The sequence below is a fragment of the Strongylocentrotus purpuratus genome, unplaced genomic scaffold (genome assembly GCF_000002235.5).
Source record: "Strongylocentrotus purpuratus isolate Spur 01 unplaced genomic scaffold, Spur_5.0 spur5_scaffold_15, whole genome shotgun sequence".
In the NCBI taxonomy this organism is placed as follows: domain Eukaryota; kingdom Metazoa; phylum Echinodermata; class Echinoidea; order Camarodonta; family Strongylocentrotidae; genus Strongylocentrotus; species Strongylocentrotus purpuratus.
In genome coordinates, this window is record NW_022145600.1 from 19,985,865 (window position 1) to 20,001,265 (window position 15,401).

At 37.0% G+C, this 15,401-nt stretch overlaps 1 protein-coding gene across 7 annotated transcripts in view; it reads left to right on the forward strand.

Moving 5' to 3' along the window:
- Window positions 1–10,964, forward strand: part of LOC100888884 — a 53,151-nt gene extending 42,187 nt beyond the window's left edge. For 5 of the 7 annotated variants that reach the window (XM_030985790.1, XM_030985789.1, XM_030985791.1 and 2 more), the window contains 6 exons: window positions 1,220–1,303; window positions 1,898–1,966; window positions 2,953–3,033; window positions 4,191–4,326; window positions 4,806–4,934; window positions 5,646–10,964. In XM_030985790.1, the coding sequence (XP_030841650.1) occupies window positions 1,220–1,303; window positions 1,898–1,966; window positions 2,953–3,033; window positions 4,191–4,326; window positions 4,806–4,934; window positions 5,646–7,345 (2,199 nt within the window). In that variant the 3' untranslated portion in view covers window positions 7,346–10,964. The remainder of the gene's footprint in view (window positions 1–1,219; window positions 1,304–1,897; window positions 1,967–2,952; window positions 3,034–4,190; window positions 4,327–4,805; window positions 4,935–5,645) is intronic. The other 2 variants (XR_004064171.1, XM_030985788.1) reach the window with 2 other exon arrangements.
- Window positions 10,965–15,401: the final 4,437 nt, after the last annotated feature.

Below are 15,401 nucleotides of genomic sequence, written 5' to 3' on the forward strand. Positions count from 1 at the left end.
TCGTGGCTGTATCCCCAATGCTACCAAGTATTCTGTCAAGAACTGTGAAAGTGTATTGTGCAGGTATGATCTTACAGAGACTTGTAGAAGGGAGGATTTAAAAAAATCTGTAATAGATGAGAAAATATCACTTTGAAAAGCTCTTTCAGCTAGTTCAACTCAGTATAATGGTAAAAAAGAAACTTCTTGTCCTCGTGGCTGTATCCCCAATGCTACCAAGTATTCTGTCAAGAACTGTGGAAGTGTATTGTGCAGGTATGACCGTAAAGAGACTTGTAGAAGAGAGGATTCGTAAAATCCTGTAATAGATGAGAAAATATCACTTTGAAAAGCTCTTTCAGCGTATTCAACTCGGTACGTTGGTAATAATGTACTTGGTATAGTGGTAAAAGAGCAAAATATTGTCCTCAAGGCTCTATCCTCTGTGCTTCCAAGTTTTCTGTCAAAAACTATGGAAGTGTATTTCTAAAGGTAAACAAAATAATATGTGAGACAGATCTGGCAGCTTTCTTTTCATTTATTCATATAAGAGATAAAAGTTACAGGATTGTACATGACAAATTGAATTTAGTACACAATTTGTACAGTTACATGTGGAAAATGAAAAAAGTCAGGAAGGAGGCAGGTTATTGTAGCCTGAAGGCATTTTGAATACAAGTCAAGCAGTTTCTATATATTTGTAGACCATTATGGTGTAACCAATCTTATGTCTTTGAATATGTAATCAGCATTACAAATTTCATCTTAATCTCCTCAATTCGATGAGTCCCCTTGCATGAATGTCTTTGAAAGCCTGTGCGAGATTTGGATACCAAATTTGATAAGAATTTTAGAAAGAAGCTCCTCATAAATCCTTTTTTTAATAGAATAGCAAGAAGTATTGATTTAAAGGGGGTGTATGCATGACAAGATTGTGTCTTTCTTGTGGCCTGACTCGGGGCCAATAGGATATAATACGACAACGGACGACATGACCGCAGTATTCATGTGCGTGCAACATACATGAAACCAAAGCGTGAGGAGAACTTTCACGAATGCTAGCGCGTGCTTACCTAAAATCAAGTCTGTTTATGCGCAGTTGCCCAAAAGAAGTCGTAGATGGCGTTAACCAGTATTTGCCAAGCTACACCCCCTTTAACCTTTGAGCTGTCTTTTGTTGTGGCTTCTCCTCAACTAAAATAAATATTTTTAACATGCAAGTTGCTTTTAATTCTTGTAGGACTTTGAGAAACTAGTGGAGGAGTTGCTGATGCTGAAGACGGAGGATAGACTGAGAGCAATGCTTCTTCTTCAGGCTATAGCAGTAAGTCCATTACATTAGTACAGTCAAACCTACTTCAATGACCACCTGTATAGAAAGACCACCTGTTCATAAAAACCATATTTTTAATTTCCCTTTAATATGGTCTCTCATTAATACCTGTACTAAGACCACCTGCCTATAAAGACCACTTTTCATGTTTCCCTTTAGCGGTCATTATATACAGGTTTCACTGTACTAGGCAAATGAGACTGCAGGAATGTCAAAATCTTCATTTGTGTTTTGATTAGTTGAAAGGATGTGGCAGACATACCAGGTCATTGGACCTTCTTTGTATTCCCTGTTGTTAAATTCACAATGAAGTGAGGCATATGGTTGAAAGTTATGATTTAATCATGTTACCTTTTACTTGATAATGACATTGATAATGAAAGTATTAAATGTTTGACCAGTTTTAAAAACAATTGTGTTCTTTATAAAATAAAAAAAATTGATTTGGTGATTTGATAATGATATATTCTCTTCAAGTTTTGTTCCGTCACTTTTGGACTAGCTTGGTACCACTTCAGAAAATCTGTATATTTATCAGTTGTGTTTGACTTAACTATGAATTGATTATATCTCTTTAACTTACAGCACCTTATGGAAACTATCATCAATCATTCCGAACACGGACTCAGTCCTGATGTCTTCCTAGAACCAGCGGTAAGTTCATCGATGTTAGGATTATATAAGTCTATACACAAAAAAAAAATCACAACGTCTCTCTTTTATTCTGGCTGTCAATTGTTTGTTTTGTTTCCATGATTCTCTAAAAACTTGACAATAATTTTAATTAGTAGAATATTAATTTAAGAATGAGATTCTAATAAGCTGAGGCTATTACAATTATTGTGTTCATATTATCTGTAAAGTTGACGGACCATTTAAAGCCTATCTGCACTAGTTTGGCCAGGAGGGATTAAAACTCCCTGCAAGGTCACTGGCAGGTGGTAATGCCATCAAATCAGCTCTCAATTAACATAAGAAAAAGGGGACCATGGTGGACCAACGGTCACCGCTTAGGCATTGTTTGCTATATAGAGGGCGTAAGTAGCTATCAGTAGTGCAGCGGGCCTTTAAGTCATAAGTTCAATGATCGCAGTTCCAAAATACCATGAAATTAAGTGCTCATGAAGTGAAAGATATTAACAAAATATTATGTCATACACATATACTATTTGGACACTCTACAATGTACATCTGTTTTTATAGAAGAATTTCATCCGAATTTGGAAAGGATACATATGCTTGTACAGTGAAATATGTCTTTAGTTGTATGTTGTGTTGTAGAACCTGTCTAAAAAGGCCACCTGTCTACAGTGGCCACTTTCTCTGTTTCCCTTGGGTGGCCGTTCCAATTGGCTTTGAATGTATATTCAATTCAATTCAGGTTTTGTTCAATCTTGTCAAAAAGTCCAAAGAATAAAATTGTGAATTTACATCATACATGCAATTATATTTTTAAAAAAATCAAAAGCATATATATATATATATATATATATATATATAAAGAAAAACATAGCAATTAAGAAAAAATGTATCAAAATAAATAAATGTTTACATCAAAACATCGATGCAGTAATACAAAAAATACAAAATACATTGAATTTAACACGTTTTTAACTTTGTCTTGATTACCCTCTTTCCAGGATGGAGTCATCCAGGTTCTCCAGCTCTACACATGGCCTACGTCTCGTCTCATCCAGCTCTATCAAGGTCTCCTACAGAAGGTATGAATGAACACACTCGCTGATATATCATATCACTATGAACATGACGGACAAAGAAAGAGGACAAAATATACAGTTCTTCATTCTACCCTCAACAATTGCTGAATTCTTTGTCCGTCATGTTCATAGTGGAATGACTACACCCAGTGATATATCATATGCTCTACAGACATTTGCTCCGGTTTTATTCTGTTAAAGTGACTCAGTAATACTGCCTCAGATTCTGAAACAAAATCCTGGATTTAGCTCATGCTGCAATCATAATCATGAACCTTTAGATCGGTCAGGAATCCCATGACATTTACAAGCTGATCGCCTGTCTGATTATCAAGATATTTATGATTGGAAATCAAAATATTGTTTTTCGTTTTCCTAACGGATTTTATAACACTACAGGCTATTGGGGAAAATGAGTATGGTAAAACCGGTCACTCATATATTTTTTTCTTTTTTTAGGCATTTCATGATCATTTTGAAGTGCAATTTTTTTAGGGCTTCAATATTACACCATATCACAGACACTGATAATACGTAGGGCCATGCATCTCAGATTTAACATTGTTAAACGATGCCTTTAATGACCAAACCTGACCTTAACCCTCGGCCCGTCTTATAAAGTTGCAAGTCCTCCATATCAATCGCAAGTCCTCCAATCTACCGCAGGATCGCAGTATCCTTTCTCTTACATGTAGTTGTGATTGATATAGAATCTTTATAAGATGGGGCCCAGGGTAAGGATTAGGTTTGGTATTCGGTTATAGATTAGTGTTTTGGAAAAAGTTGGGGTTAATTATGGTATTAAGTCATGGGCCCTATTCTATCTTTACGCTTTAATTCCTCTTTGTCTTTTACAACTCTATTTTTGGTCATCTTAAGGGAAAAGGTAATGTTGGTATAAATGGGAGAATATCAGATTTTGCTGTAAGTAACCTGAAGCTACAAAGACCTGTCTGACAAAGTTGCCTTTGTAAAACTTGTTAGATCTGTGTCTAGTTCTGCCTTTGTGTCTTGGTATTGGATAATCCTTGTAGATTATTATTATTATTATTATTTATTTGACCAATCGGACCAATAGATGATGGTGAACAACTTGCAACATTGCAGTATCAGTTGGTACACTCCATTATTTTTACTCATCCCTTGATTTATAAATAAAGGCCTGGGAAGGAACGACGACTGAATCTTGGCCGGTCCGCCTACGGACACTGCGAATCCTGCAGCGGTTGCTATGCCAACAGAGAAAGTGCTTCACTGGAAACGAGCTGCTGCACGCTCTTGTGCATTGTCAAGAAGGTACAGAGGCAGGAAATTTGCATTGCTACTCATGTTCAGACTTGTTTTATTATGTGTTTCAGGATTTGTTGAGATATTGCTGAAAAAAGTGTTTAACTGGAAATAAAATGAGAGAAAGAGAGAGAAGGGGTGGGAGGGAGGGAGAGAGGGGGTGGGAAGGAGGGAGAGAGGGAGAGGGAGAGAGAGAGAGAGAGGGAGAGAGAGAGAGAGGGAGAGAGAGAGAGGGAGAGAGAGAGAGAGAGGGGGGAGGGAGGAGGAGGATCAACAAATATACCATAAATACGCAAGGCAGTATGATACAGCAAAACTGTCTTATTCTTGTATTGGTAATCAATTACTTCTATCCTTAAACTGCTACTTTCAACTCTGTGAAGCACTGTAAGACCTTGTGGTATGTGTAAGAGCACTGTATAAATGTTTCTTTTAAATACAAATTCAAAAATAATAATCATAATCATTGTTGTGTTGTACCTTTACAGAGGAGCAGCCAGCAGAGAACATTTGGGAGTGGGCTTACCAAACAGCTGAACAGCTACTGGGGAGTGGGCTGGTGAGAACGATGACGGCTAGCGGAAATACGGTGGATCTCACTGCTCTGGCAGGAAAAGGTATGCCCAATTTATCAAACATCGTCTACTGAGAGCTGGAAGAGCTTTAACTCTTTGCAAAAGTATATGAGTTAAAGTCATCATGGCTCAAAACAGATAATATTAAAATAATGTATTGTGTTACAGTTTTAACCAATTGGAATGGGTTTCCTTGAACTGGTGGAAGTATGCAGTGTGTTTGGCAAATTCAGCCATAGTAATTTGGACATTTTAAACATCTGTCCCTAATTTATTGTTTCATGCTGAAAGAGGTTAAAAAATTTGAAGAAAAACGAATGCAGGAAATGTATAGCTACCCAACAACTTAAAAGACTCAAAATAGTTCAGGGAATGGCTTGTGCCAAACATGCTTTTAGTGTTTTCAATTAACACTTCTTCTTAAGATAGAGTTATAAGGCATACTAATTGTTTCGCTGTCTTTTAATGTCTTGGCATTTAATGCAAGCATATTGTTTTAAAGCCCCTCTGCACTAGTTTGGCTTGGAGGGATTAGACCTCCCTGCAAGGTCACTGGCAGATGGTTATCTCATTAAATCAGCTCTCAATTAAAAAAAGAAACAGAGGATCACGGGGGACCAACAGGCACCGCTAAGGCATTTGCTATATTTGTTTGCTATATAGAGGGCGCAAGTAGCTATAAGTAGTGCAGTGGGACTTGAAGTATGTATTTGTTCTCTTGATAGTCCTTTATTTCTTCTTGATTTGTTCTAGATGGGTCAAACCTCCATTTTGCTTCCCATGGTGAGATCAGTGACTACGAAGGCTACAGCTTCCCTGAGGTCACCCTGCACAGCATCCCCAGGACATCCAGGAAGAGCCCTGCCCTGGACACCAACACCACCACCCCCACAGAGGACACCGAGGGGTCATCGGACAGGGTCTTGAGACGGCTGCAGATGACCGATAGAAGAGGGGGCCAGGAGATGGAGGAGAGTGACAGCAGTGATGATAAATCAGGGGACGATGAGGTCCAGCATCTGTTCGAGGTGTCGGTGGAGGTCTACGATAGTCTATCACCTGCTCCTGTCAGAGATGAACAGTCTGTGGTGCCTTCAGAGTCTGTGTCTCGGTCAAGGGGCGATCTGGATGATGGTTGTCCTGATGTGAGTCCTGTTGGGACTGTTGAACCTGCACCACTGGGTGCAGAGTGTGAAGCGTCTTCCGATGATCATCCAGAGGCAAAAGACGTTGATGTTGCAATGGATGAATCAGAATCAGCTATGCAAACGACCACTGAACATATGCATCCAAGTAATGAACATAGTGAAATAGATGGTGTTGAAGACAAGGCTTCTGCAGAAGACAACCTGTCTTGCTCTGCAGGAATCTCTGTCAGAGTCGAAAGTAAGGATCAAGCAGGCACTAGTGATCAAGATGAACATAAATCGAATGGTAATGAGGGCGATAGTGACTTGTGCTATCCTGATCAAAGTATGCAAAAAGACAATGAGGGTGCTCAGGGAGGCATGGAAGCTTCTACGGGAGAAGATGCCATGGCTGTGCCAGGTCCTGAAGGAATGCAACAATCTGAAGGATCAGAAGCACAGACGGTCGCACCAAGTAAAACAGACACTCAGGAATCCAAGACTATCATAGGACAGGAGCAAGAAGAGTGTTTGGATGATAAAGATGAGCGAGTGTTCAGGGTCATCCATGATGAAGATGATGCAAGGATTGTATTGACCTTTGATGATGTAAGACCCATTGAGGATTTGGCACTAAGCCAAGAGTTAGGTCCTCAACCTTCACTAGCTGTATCAGGTAGTGGTAATGATAATGAAGATGTGGGGCACACAAGAGTAGAATGTGTAGAAAAAAGCAGACTTTCTGGTGATAATGGTCCTAAAAGCAGTGAACCAACAAAAAGTGATTCATTATATAGTAAAATAGAGGAGCAGAGTAGAACTGAGTCATCATCATCTGGTATCCGTGAGCCTGGCCGAAGGGACAGAGGTCTTTCAACCTCAGGAGCAGTTTCAATGGACACAGAGGGAGACAGAATACAGGTAATACCCCCAAAACAGCCCCTAGCCCCCAACCGACCGTATCGTTCTTCCACCTTTTCCGAGTCCTCCACTTCAGACCCATCGGACTGCGAATCCAGAGGCACACCCCGTGCAAGCAGCCCTTTCCTGGGACCCTGGTCACCCAGAGGGGTCGTCCCGGCCTTCACCGCGGACTCACAGCAGCTCTACTGCTTCTCTCAGGTCTACGACTCGATCCCCAAGGGGGAGGAGGGGGTAAGGAATCGCTCCAGGAGTCACAGCCGAAATCAAAAGCCTTCCAGAGGATGGTGGAGAACCTGGACGCAGGGTTCAGCCCGGAGATGGTCGTTGCCATCATCGCGACACGCAGGGACGAATCGTCCAAGAATTTCATCAATCAGATCGGAGACGAGTCTCTGCTCTTGAGAGAGGCTTCCTGCATCAAGCGGTTGTGCAAAGCATGTTTCAATTTAAGATGAGGCAATGAAAACGCAGGGATGAATCCTCCAAGAACTTCATCAATCAGATCGGAGACGAGTCTCTGCTCCTAAGAGAGGCTTCCTGCATCAAGCTGTTGTGCAAAGCATGTTTCAAGTTAAGATGAGGCAATGGAAGGAAGGTGCGACACAAGGCAGAAAGAAATTCAACCCGCCAGGTACACGTTATGCCAAAGCAAATTGCAACTTTCCAAACAATGCCAAAATGTGATTGTTTGTTAAGTCTATCCATCAGACATCGAATGCATGCCTAAGTCATGAAAACCAAATATTTCTGGATTTTTACTTCTCTCACTGAATGTCTTGGAAATGAATTGTAGCTGAGTTGATCAAGTATGAAATGGAATCTTCCACATTATTAACAGTGTGTGTTTCCTGAAAGTAGATGTCATACGATATTCATGAATTTGTTTTATATACTAATAGTTTCAGCCACTGGTATGCAATTATATATGTGACTGATGTATTAGGGCAAGCGTTAAGACGCAGAGTCAGGTTTAGGTTCATTTATGTGGGGGTAGGGGTATTCTACAGTTGTTCTGACTTTCTAGTCATGCAGGAACTCTAACCAACTTCTTGTAATAAATTATGAAATATATTAACCTTTCATCTCCCACCAAATCCAATTTGATCAGGGCAGAAATTGACTTGCATTCCAATTTGTGTTAGAAAGTCATTGTATGGCATGTTGATCAAGCACCACTTTTTGTTCAGCTTAACTTGTGTGAAGATATGTTCAGTACTTGTATCACTAAACCATTGGAATAGGAAAATGTACATTCCATATGCGTGTATGTACTGTCCCCCCCCCCCCCCTTCAATTTAATCCACTGCCAACAGAAAACCGAGTATTTGTAGATCTTGTAATAACCCTACATGGTAATGAAGGGATTCAGTAGTTAATGGGTTAGTTTTATCAACCAAATACTTTCAGACTCCAGAGTTACTATTTATCCTAAAGTATTGCCTCAAAAGCTTACAGTCAAATCCGAGTCACCTGATCTAAATCATGTTGTTTAGACCGTCAAATGTCAATTTAACTTACAGTATGTCTGAATACACCCATCAATAAGTGATGGCAGAAACCTTGATTCTCATTGGCCATCAGAACATATATATTTGATCACATATTATTGCAAGTTGTATGCAGTATACATGTACATACATGTTAAGTTTCTAAGTTTGATATCTTTACTTTAACTGTCTTCACGTGGATACTACCTTTGCAGTATATATGAATGCGTAAATTATTTTGATCATAATGAACAATGTTAAGTGACAAATGTCTTGTAAAGACTCGTTCATATGATATGTGATGTTAACTGCAGGAATTTTATTTTTTAAGGGTAAAGGAATGGTTGGGTGAGAAAGAAAAGTGTCTCTGCGTTTACTATTCAGTCCCTTATATAGGTATACTCACTTGTATATTTTAAAAGAAATGTGAGGCCCTGTACACTTGATTTACTTTTTATTATGCCGTAGATTTTTAAGGCAGTTTGCTGCATCGTACAGGAACAAGGAGTAAGTGACAAAAGAATCCTTGTCTGATGTTAAGTTCCATCTAGCAATACAGATATTTTACTTAAGATAGGCCTGTGTATTTTTTATTTGGTGGAAGAGATTGCATTTTTGCAATAGATTTTTTAGACCGTTTTCTGCATAGCACGGGTATGAGGAGTAAGATGACAAAAGAATCCTAGTCCGATATTAAGTTCCTTCTAGCAATGTAGATATTTTAAGTAGGCAAAGATTTTTTGTGGAAGCGACCACATTTTGTCAACAATGTGCTTGTAAGAAAGAGTAATATATTGTCCTATATTTAATTCCTTTGGACTCTAACCATCACCATGTATTTAGGATTACTTTTTAAAAGAAATTTCTTTAAATAAATGCCATCATTTTAATCCCTGCCCAAAGACCATGATCATTCTTGCTCAAAGTTTTTATATTTATATCTCTTTGATTTTAGTTGTCTTATTTTAATGAGCCATTTTATGTACATGTACCTGCCATAAAGAAATATTAAATTGGCAACACCAAAGAAAAAGAAAAAAATATTTCTAAAAAAATAATAACAGTATCTTTTTAACCACTAGCCACTTTCTTTAAAAACCTATACCGGTAATAAAGTTACATATATATATATATTAATATGTTGGGGGTTGACTGGATTATATAAATTTGGTACGTATTTGATATGTTCTCTTGATATTTGTTCCTCTGTGAAATTGCTTAGACAATACTGTAAAACAAGATGATATGCAAAACTGTACATGTGTATACTTATTATAAGTTAAGTGCAATTTCAGAACAATCATTATACATACATGTAGGTTAATATTTATGCATTCATTTTTGGTAATATCTTATTAATTGTGAAGTAATATGTATATGTCCTAGAAATCATGAAAATCAATACTGGGATTGGCGGAAACTTTGTTTAAAAGTGCCTGAGATATTTATATTTTTGATGATGTTATTAGTTGACGAAGTATCATGTACTATGAATGAACAATTGATTCAGGTTGATTCAAGTATGGGTAATCATGTTATGATTATGAATTTTTCTCTAAGGGAAGTATATTTTGGTGCATTATATTTATATGTTATCTCTGGAAATTACTTTATTTATCAAGTTTAGCAGTAAGCTTGAGCTTTTCTTTAGTTCTATTTATCAGTAATAAACGCTGTTCTGTTCCCGGGTGAAAAGTCCAAAGCACATCTAATGAGTTAGAATTATTTGAAACTTGACATGTTTATTTTTTTTCTATAGGACTTTATGAAATTGTGTTATGCCAAACTTCCAGTCCGACTCAATTTAAAAATTAAAGATTGAAGATTTATTTTATTCAATACTCGCAACCTTTACGGTTGAATTGTTACTGACTTTACATATTTAAAAAACATATACAAATTACAAGCAGAGGGAACAAAAACAGATTCAAGTAAAATACAATGACAGTAGAAAGTGTACACAAATTGCAAATTTAAAATGACAATAGCAATTAATCTAGAAATGGGAAACCATGGGAATTTCAAAATATTGGGTTAAATGAAGTAATTTTACTTGGACACCCTGACTAAACATAAGAGATGTCTATTTTTTTCTGCATCAAATGTTTAGATGTGATAAATTTCAGTACTAGCTTTGTTTAGACTACCTGTGTATGTTTATTGTTTACGGTATATTTTTTATGACAAATCATATGTTGAAGAGATGTTAGTAATCTAAGGACCCTAGGAAAAATATACACTAACACAGCTTTATTTTAGAATTTCAGATTTTCCTGAGATTAACTTAATTTTAGAAACATGTAGGTCACAAAGAGTTGTAAATAATCCAGAGGGGAAGTTTTATTCTAATTCATTATCTTTAAATTTTGTGCTTAATTTCAAGGTGAAAGAAGTGTATTATACTATTATATCTATTTTAAGTACCGGTATATTGTAAATATTTCCTGTTATGTATAAATTGATTAGCCTGAAGACCATGGTACTAGTAATAAATACAGCACATATTAAATACATGATTTATATACACACATAAAGACAAGTTGATGACTTTATTGTTGTCGTATTCATGGCTGTGATACTGCTTTAAGCGTTACTAAACTGATGAACTTTCTGCCATAGCATACCATTTTAATTATTGCACATCTATGTTTATACAGTCATACATCGGTAACTCTGAGCAACAGCTTACAAGGATGCCCTCAGACAAGGCGATGAATTGCATTATAAAATGTTGTAGAGATATAGGTGGAAAATAGATAAATTTGGATGTTATGAGCACAGAAGATTAAGAGAGAGAGAGAGAGAGAGAGAGAGAGAGAGAGAGATGTAGACAGTGAGAGAGGAGGAGGGTTGGGAGCAAGAGAAGTTCGAGAGAAATGGTAAATATAGTACATCAGATTGTGGTACAAGCTTTTTAGTGATGAGCAGAAAAGCTTGTTTATGTTGCTTTTGAATGTGATTGAAGTACTTCCATTGAAAAGTACATGTAGTCCGATTCACGTATAACAAACTGCCCCCAATCCCCTGGAATGGCGAAAAATAGAAGAAAAGAGAGAACTGAAGAGAAGAGAGACATATATATAGATGTAGAAGGAGTGAGAGAGAGAGAAAGAGAGAGAGAGAGAGAGGGGGGGGGGGGGGGGGGGGGGGGGGAGTGGGAGAATTGGAAAAAGGGTGAGTTTTAAGTGCGCTTTGCAAAACCTTTAATCGTCCTGTTATTTCATTACAATACAATGGCAGATTTTGTTCTTTTTTGTTGTTGTTTTGTTCATGAAAACCTTAAACAGTAATTTTTGTTTTCAAATTTTTATGATGCGGTGGCCGTATCATAATAAGCCACCGCATCATAACAATTTGTCAACAGAAAAATACTCTTGCTTGTTTCAGAAAGTGCCCCTTTGATTACCAGGAGCTGTATTACAGATTGATTCATGGTTCGGAAATGTACTGTCCTTCCAGATCTTTGCCCCATCAACATTCGTAAATGATGGGTCAGATTTTAATATATATTATTCTCGATATTGTTTTAACTAGTTTGTAACCCGACTACCCCCATTTAGTTTGTAAACCTCTCATGAAATCTGAAATAAAACATCGAAATAAGATATTTCTTACCCACGAATTGAATACAACATTTTCAATTTCTATAATTTTCTGCATGGTAAAAGGTTTTATTTTGCAAATAATGATAAAGTTGTATTACACATATACTTCTTCAACTCGGTTCTGGAAATCCACCCCCGGACAACCACCCCCAATCAACTAACCCCTAGGACAAGCACCCTCTAGGACGAATACCCCCAGGACAACTTCCCGCAGAAACTACCCCTGGAAAACTACCCCCCAGACAACTATCCCTATGACAACTACCCCCGGACAACTACCCCCGGATAACTACCCCTAGGACAACGACCCCCTGACAACTATCTTAGGGGATAATTGTCTGGGGGTAGTTGTCCTGGGGGTAGTTGTCCTAGGGGTTGTTCTCCAGGGGTAGTTGTCCTACGGGGTATTTGTCCTAGGGGATAGTTAACTGGGAGTAGTTATCCGGGGGTGGATGTCCAGGGGGTAGGTGTCCGGATACGCTTCAACTCATGCCTTAGTGTTGCCTTAGCGTTTGAGTATTGCAATCGATAAAGGTTTAGAGGTGATTAATTACAAATAAAACTGCTTTAGTTAAAGGAGAACTAACCCCACAGAATAAATTTGGTTGTTCTGAGAGATTAATTGGATTCTTGCCTATTAATCTACAAGATTCCCCAACAAAGTGTATGAGAAGGGCATGAAGCAAGAATTAAGTATAGTTTCTCGCCCTTTTCTTGATTGCATGATGTAATCTTTTAATTAACTGTACCGTAAATCTAAGCATATCAGGAGCTCTTGTAGCGCAGTAGAATATATATCTAATGTTGGATAGTTTCTGCGCTCTATAAATGTACTATTATTATTATTAATATGCGGAGTCGTTTATCAACTAAATGTATTCAAATGATGGATGCTACCTTTCCAGGTGTTTGAGGTGTTGAAGCATTTCATTCACCTATTATCCTTTGTACTCCAACTGCCAGAACGCAAATTGCATAACTTAGTATGCGCTATTCTGAGGTGAAGGTTTCGCATAAATTTGTTTGTTTGTTTTATTTATTCACCATGTAAAATAACTGTTTACAGATAATAAAATACAGTGGGTTACATTGATATATAATACATAGTAGGAACAATGCTCAAACAAAAAATGTTTGAAGCGCAACGTCCTTAAGTAACATAATTGATAATTATTAGGTAAAAATAGAACATGGCTTAAAATAAGACATTCGTTCAAGAATATACAAGAATATAAACAAAAAATTAAAATCATGCCCCTTAGCGTATTTGAATAACAAGCAAAAGCAAGGAAATACACATTACCTCTTTTTGACATAACTGGCACTATACAAAATGTACCTCAAAAGTTAACAATTATATTTTAAGAGAAATAATTCCTTCATATTCTTTTTAAATAACATAAATGAAATAGATTTTTTTCAACCGCTCTATTTCAGGATTTTTAAATAAACGAGTTACAATTGCTACCCTATTATATATTTTTTTCCACCAAATGTAACTCTTACCTTCTCGGCTATGATTTCCCCCTTATTGAAAAGTAAAGGTTTTGTTATTGAATTAAAACATAAACAAATATAATGTATATTTTTTTCTTTTTCAAAATATTATTTCAAACTATAAATAATTAGTATCTGTCATAATTAAGACCGTAATGAAATACGTATTTATATTAGTGTGAGCCAAATTCATACATTTTCAAATTGGTTGGCGGGGATTCGTGCGTATTCTTTGAAATCATAATGATGAAAAATTTTGTACAAGAAGATTTAAAAATATCAATCAATTAAAACCCACATTGCTATGCATCTCTGGCATCGCTATCTACCCTTTCTCTTCTTCTTAATAATTATTACAATCATTTAAAAGATTTTGACCTGGCCTATTGTTTCTCATAATATTTCAATTCCTCGTCTCTGACAAAGTCGTCTCTGCTGACACCGGTGCCGCCTACCACCTGGTTGTTGAGCTCGCACACACCGTTGCCGATGTTAAATGACACACAGTCATCTAGCTCGTTACACTCGGCACCGCACATGACCAATGATGAGCCATGTTTGGTTTTGATCACGTGATTTCGAAGGCGCCATCCCGGGATCTGTTTTTTGAAGAAAGAAGCCTTTTGACGGACCACGTCTGCTCGATGTGGCACTGGATCTATTATGGAATATAAGTTAAAAGATATAGTCTTGAAGGTGAGATATTTATTCATTGTTTAATTTATTCAGTTTGATCTCCGTAGGGTAGTTCCGCTCAAGGCAACAACATAACTTTTGATGGCTTGATTTCCAAAGAAGCCCCATACACTAAAAAGTACATGAAACACATTATACATAACAAAGAACAAATTCATTTCAGAACAATGTAATATTAAATCTATGTTTTATAAGATGAGATAACACGATTTATTAAACATGACATTTTAAAAAATAGGATTAAACCGCAAAAAAAAAAAACACATTAGAAATATAAAAAAAAATCTAAGCGATAACAATATAGTACCGAAAAAGAAGAAGAAAACATCATTTTTTAATGAATACCAACTCCTCCTTCCATTAAAAGATATAAATTACTGCAGACTTCGGAAAAGCCTATATGAGCTTTTTGAGGAGAAATATTTATATGAATAATTTCCTGGAAAAAATAGTCTGAACAAAGGCAAGCATATATGCACAAAATAGATCCGTTGAGTATTACAGAAACAAAAAGCAGAGGCACAACGTTTCTTTCTCTGATATAAATCTGAACTTTGCTTAACAAGGACCTGTGGTTGCATGTAAAATGCCTTTTAAATATGTTCATGTAATTGTTTTTGTCAAGCATTTTTGTTGAATGAACAACGAACCAGCAAGAACGCGATCTAAAAGAGAGGAAAAACAAATCTTGAAGAAATTGAGGAGAAGTCACATTATGATATCAAATGCACTTTGCCATCCTTGACATGACTAAAGGCTAATTGTGTATATTAAGGTTAATGTGTGGGGAGTGTGTGCGTGCGTGTGTGCGTGTGCGTGCGTCTGTGTGCGCGTATTCTACGGAAGGATGTTATCATTTACCTGTTACTGGAGCTTGACTGGTAGGTCCCTGAAATTCAAAAGAAACGAATAACAGATATTTAATTTACTTCATCAAATTTCTACAATCCTAAAATCATGGAGGTCCTGGATTGCTGGATATCAATACAATTATGAAGCTTGATGTCTACGAATGTTCCTGTTGAAGGAGATTATGCACCGATGATATCGCTAATCATTCATTTTGTTGTTTAATAATAAATTGAGGATTAAAAGGTTTAAAACATTGATAACTCACGCTTGTTGCCTCAGTTGTTCCATTTGAACCTGTGAATGTGATACAAAAGGGATAAA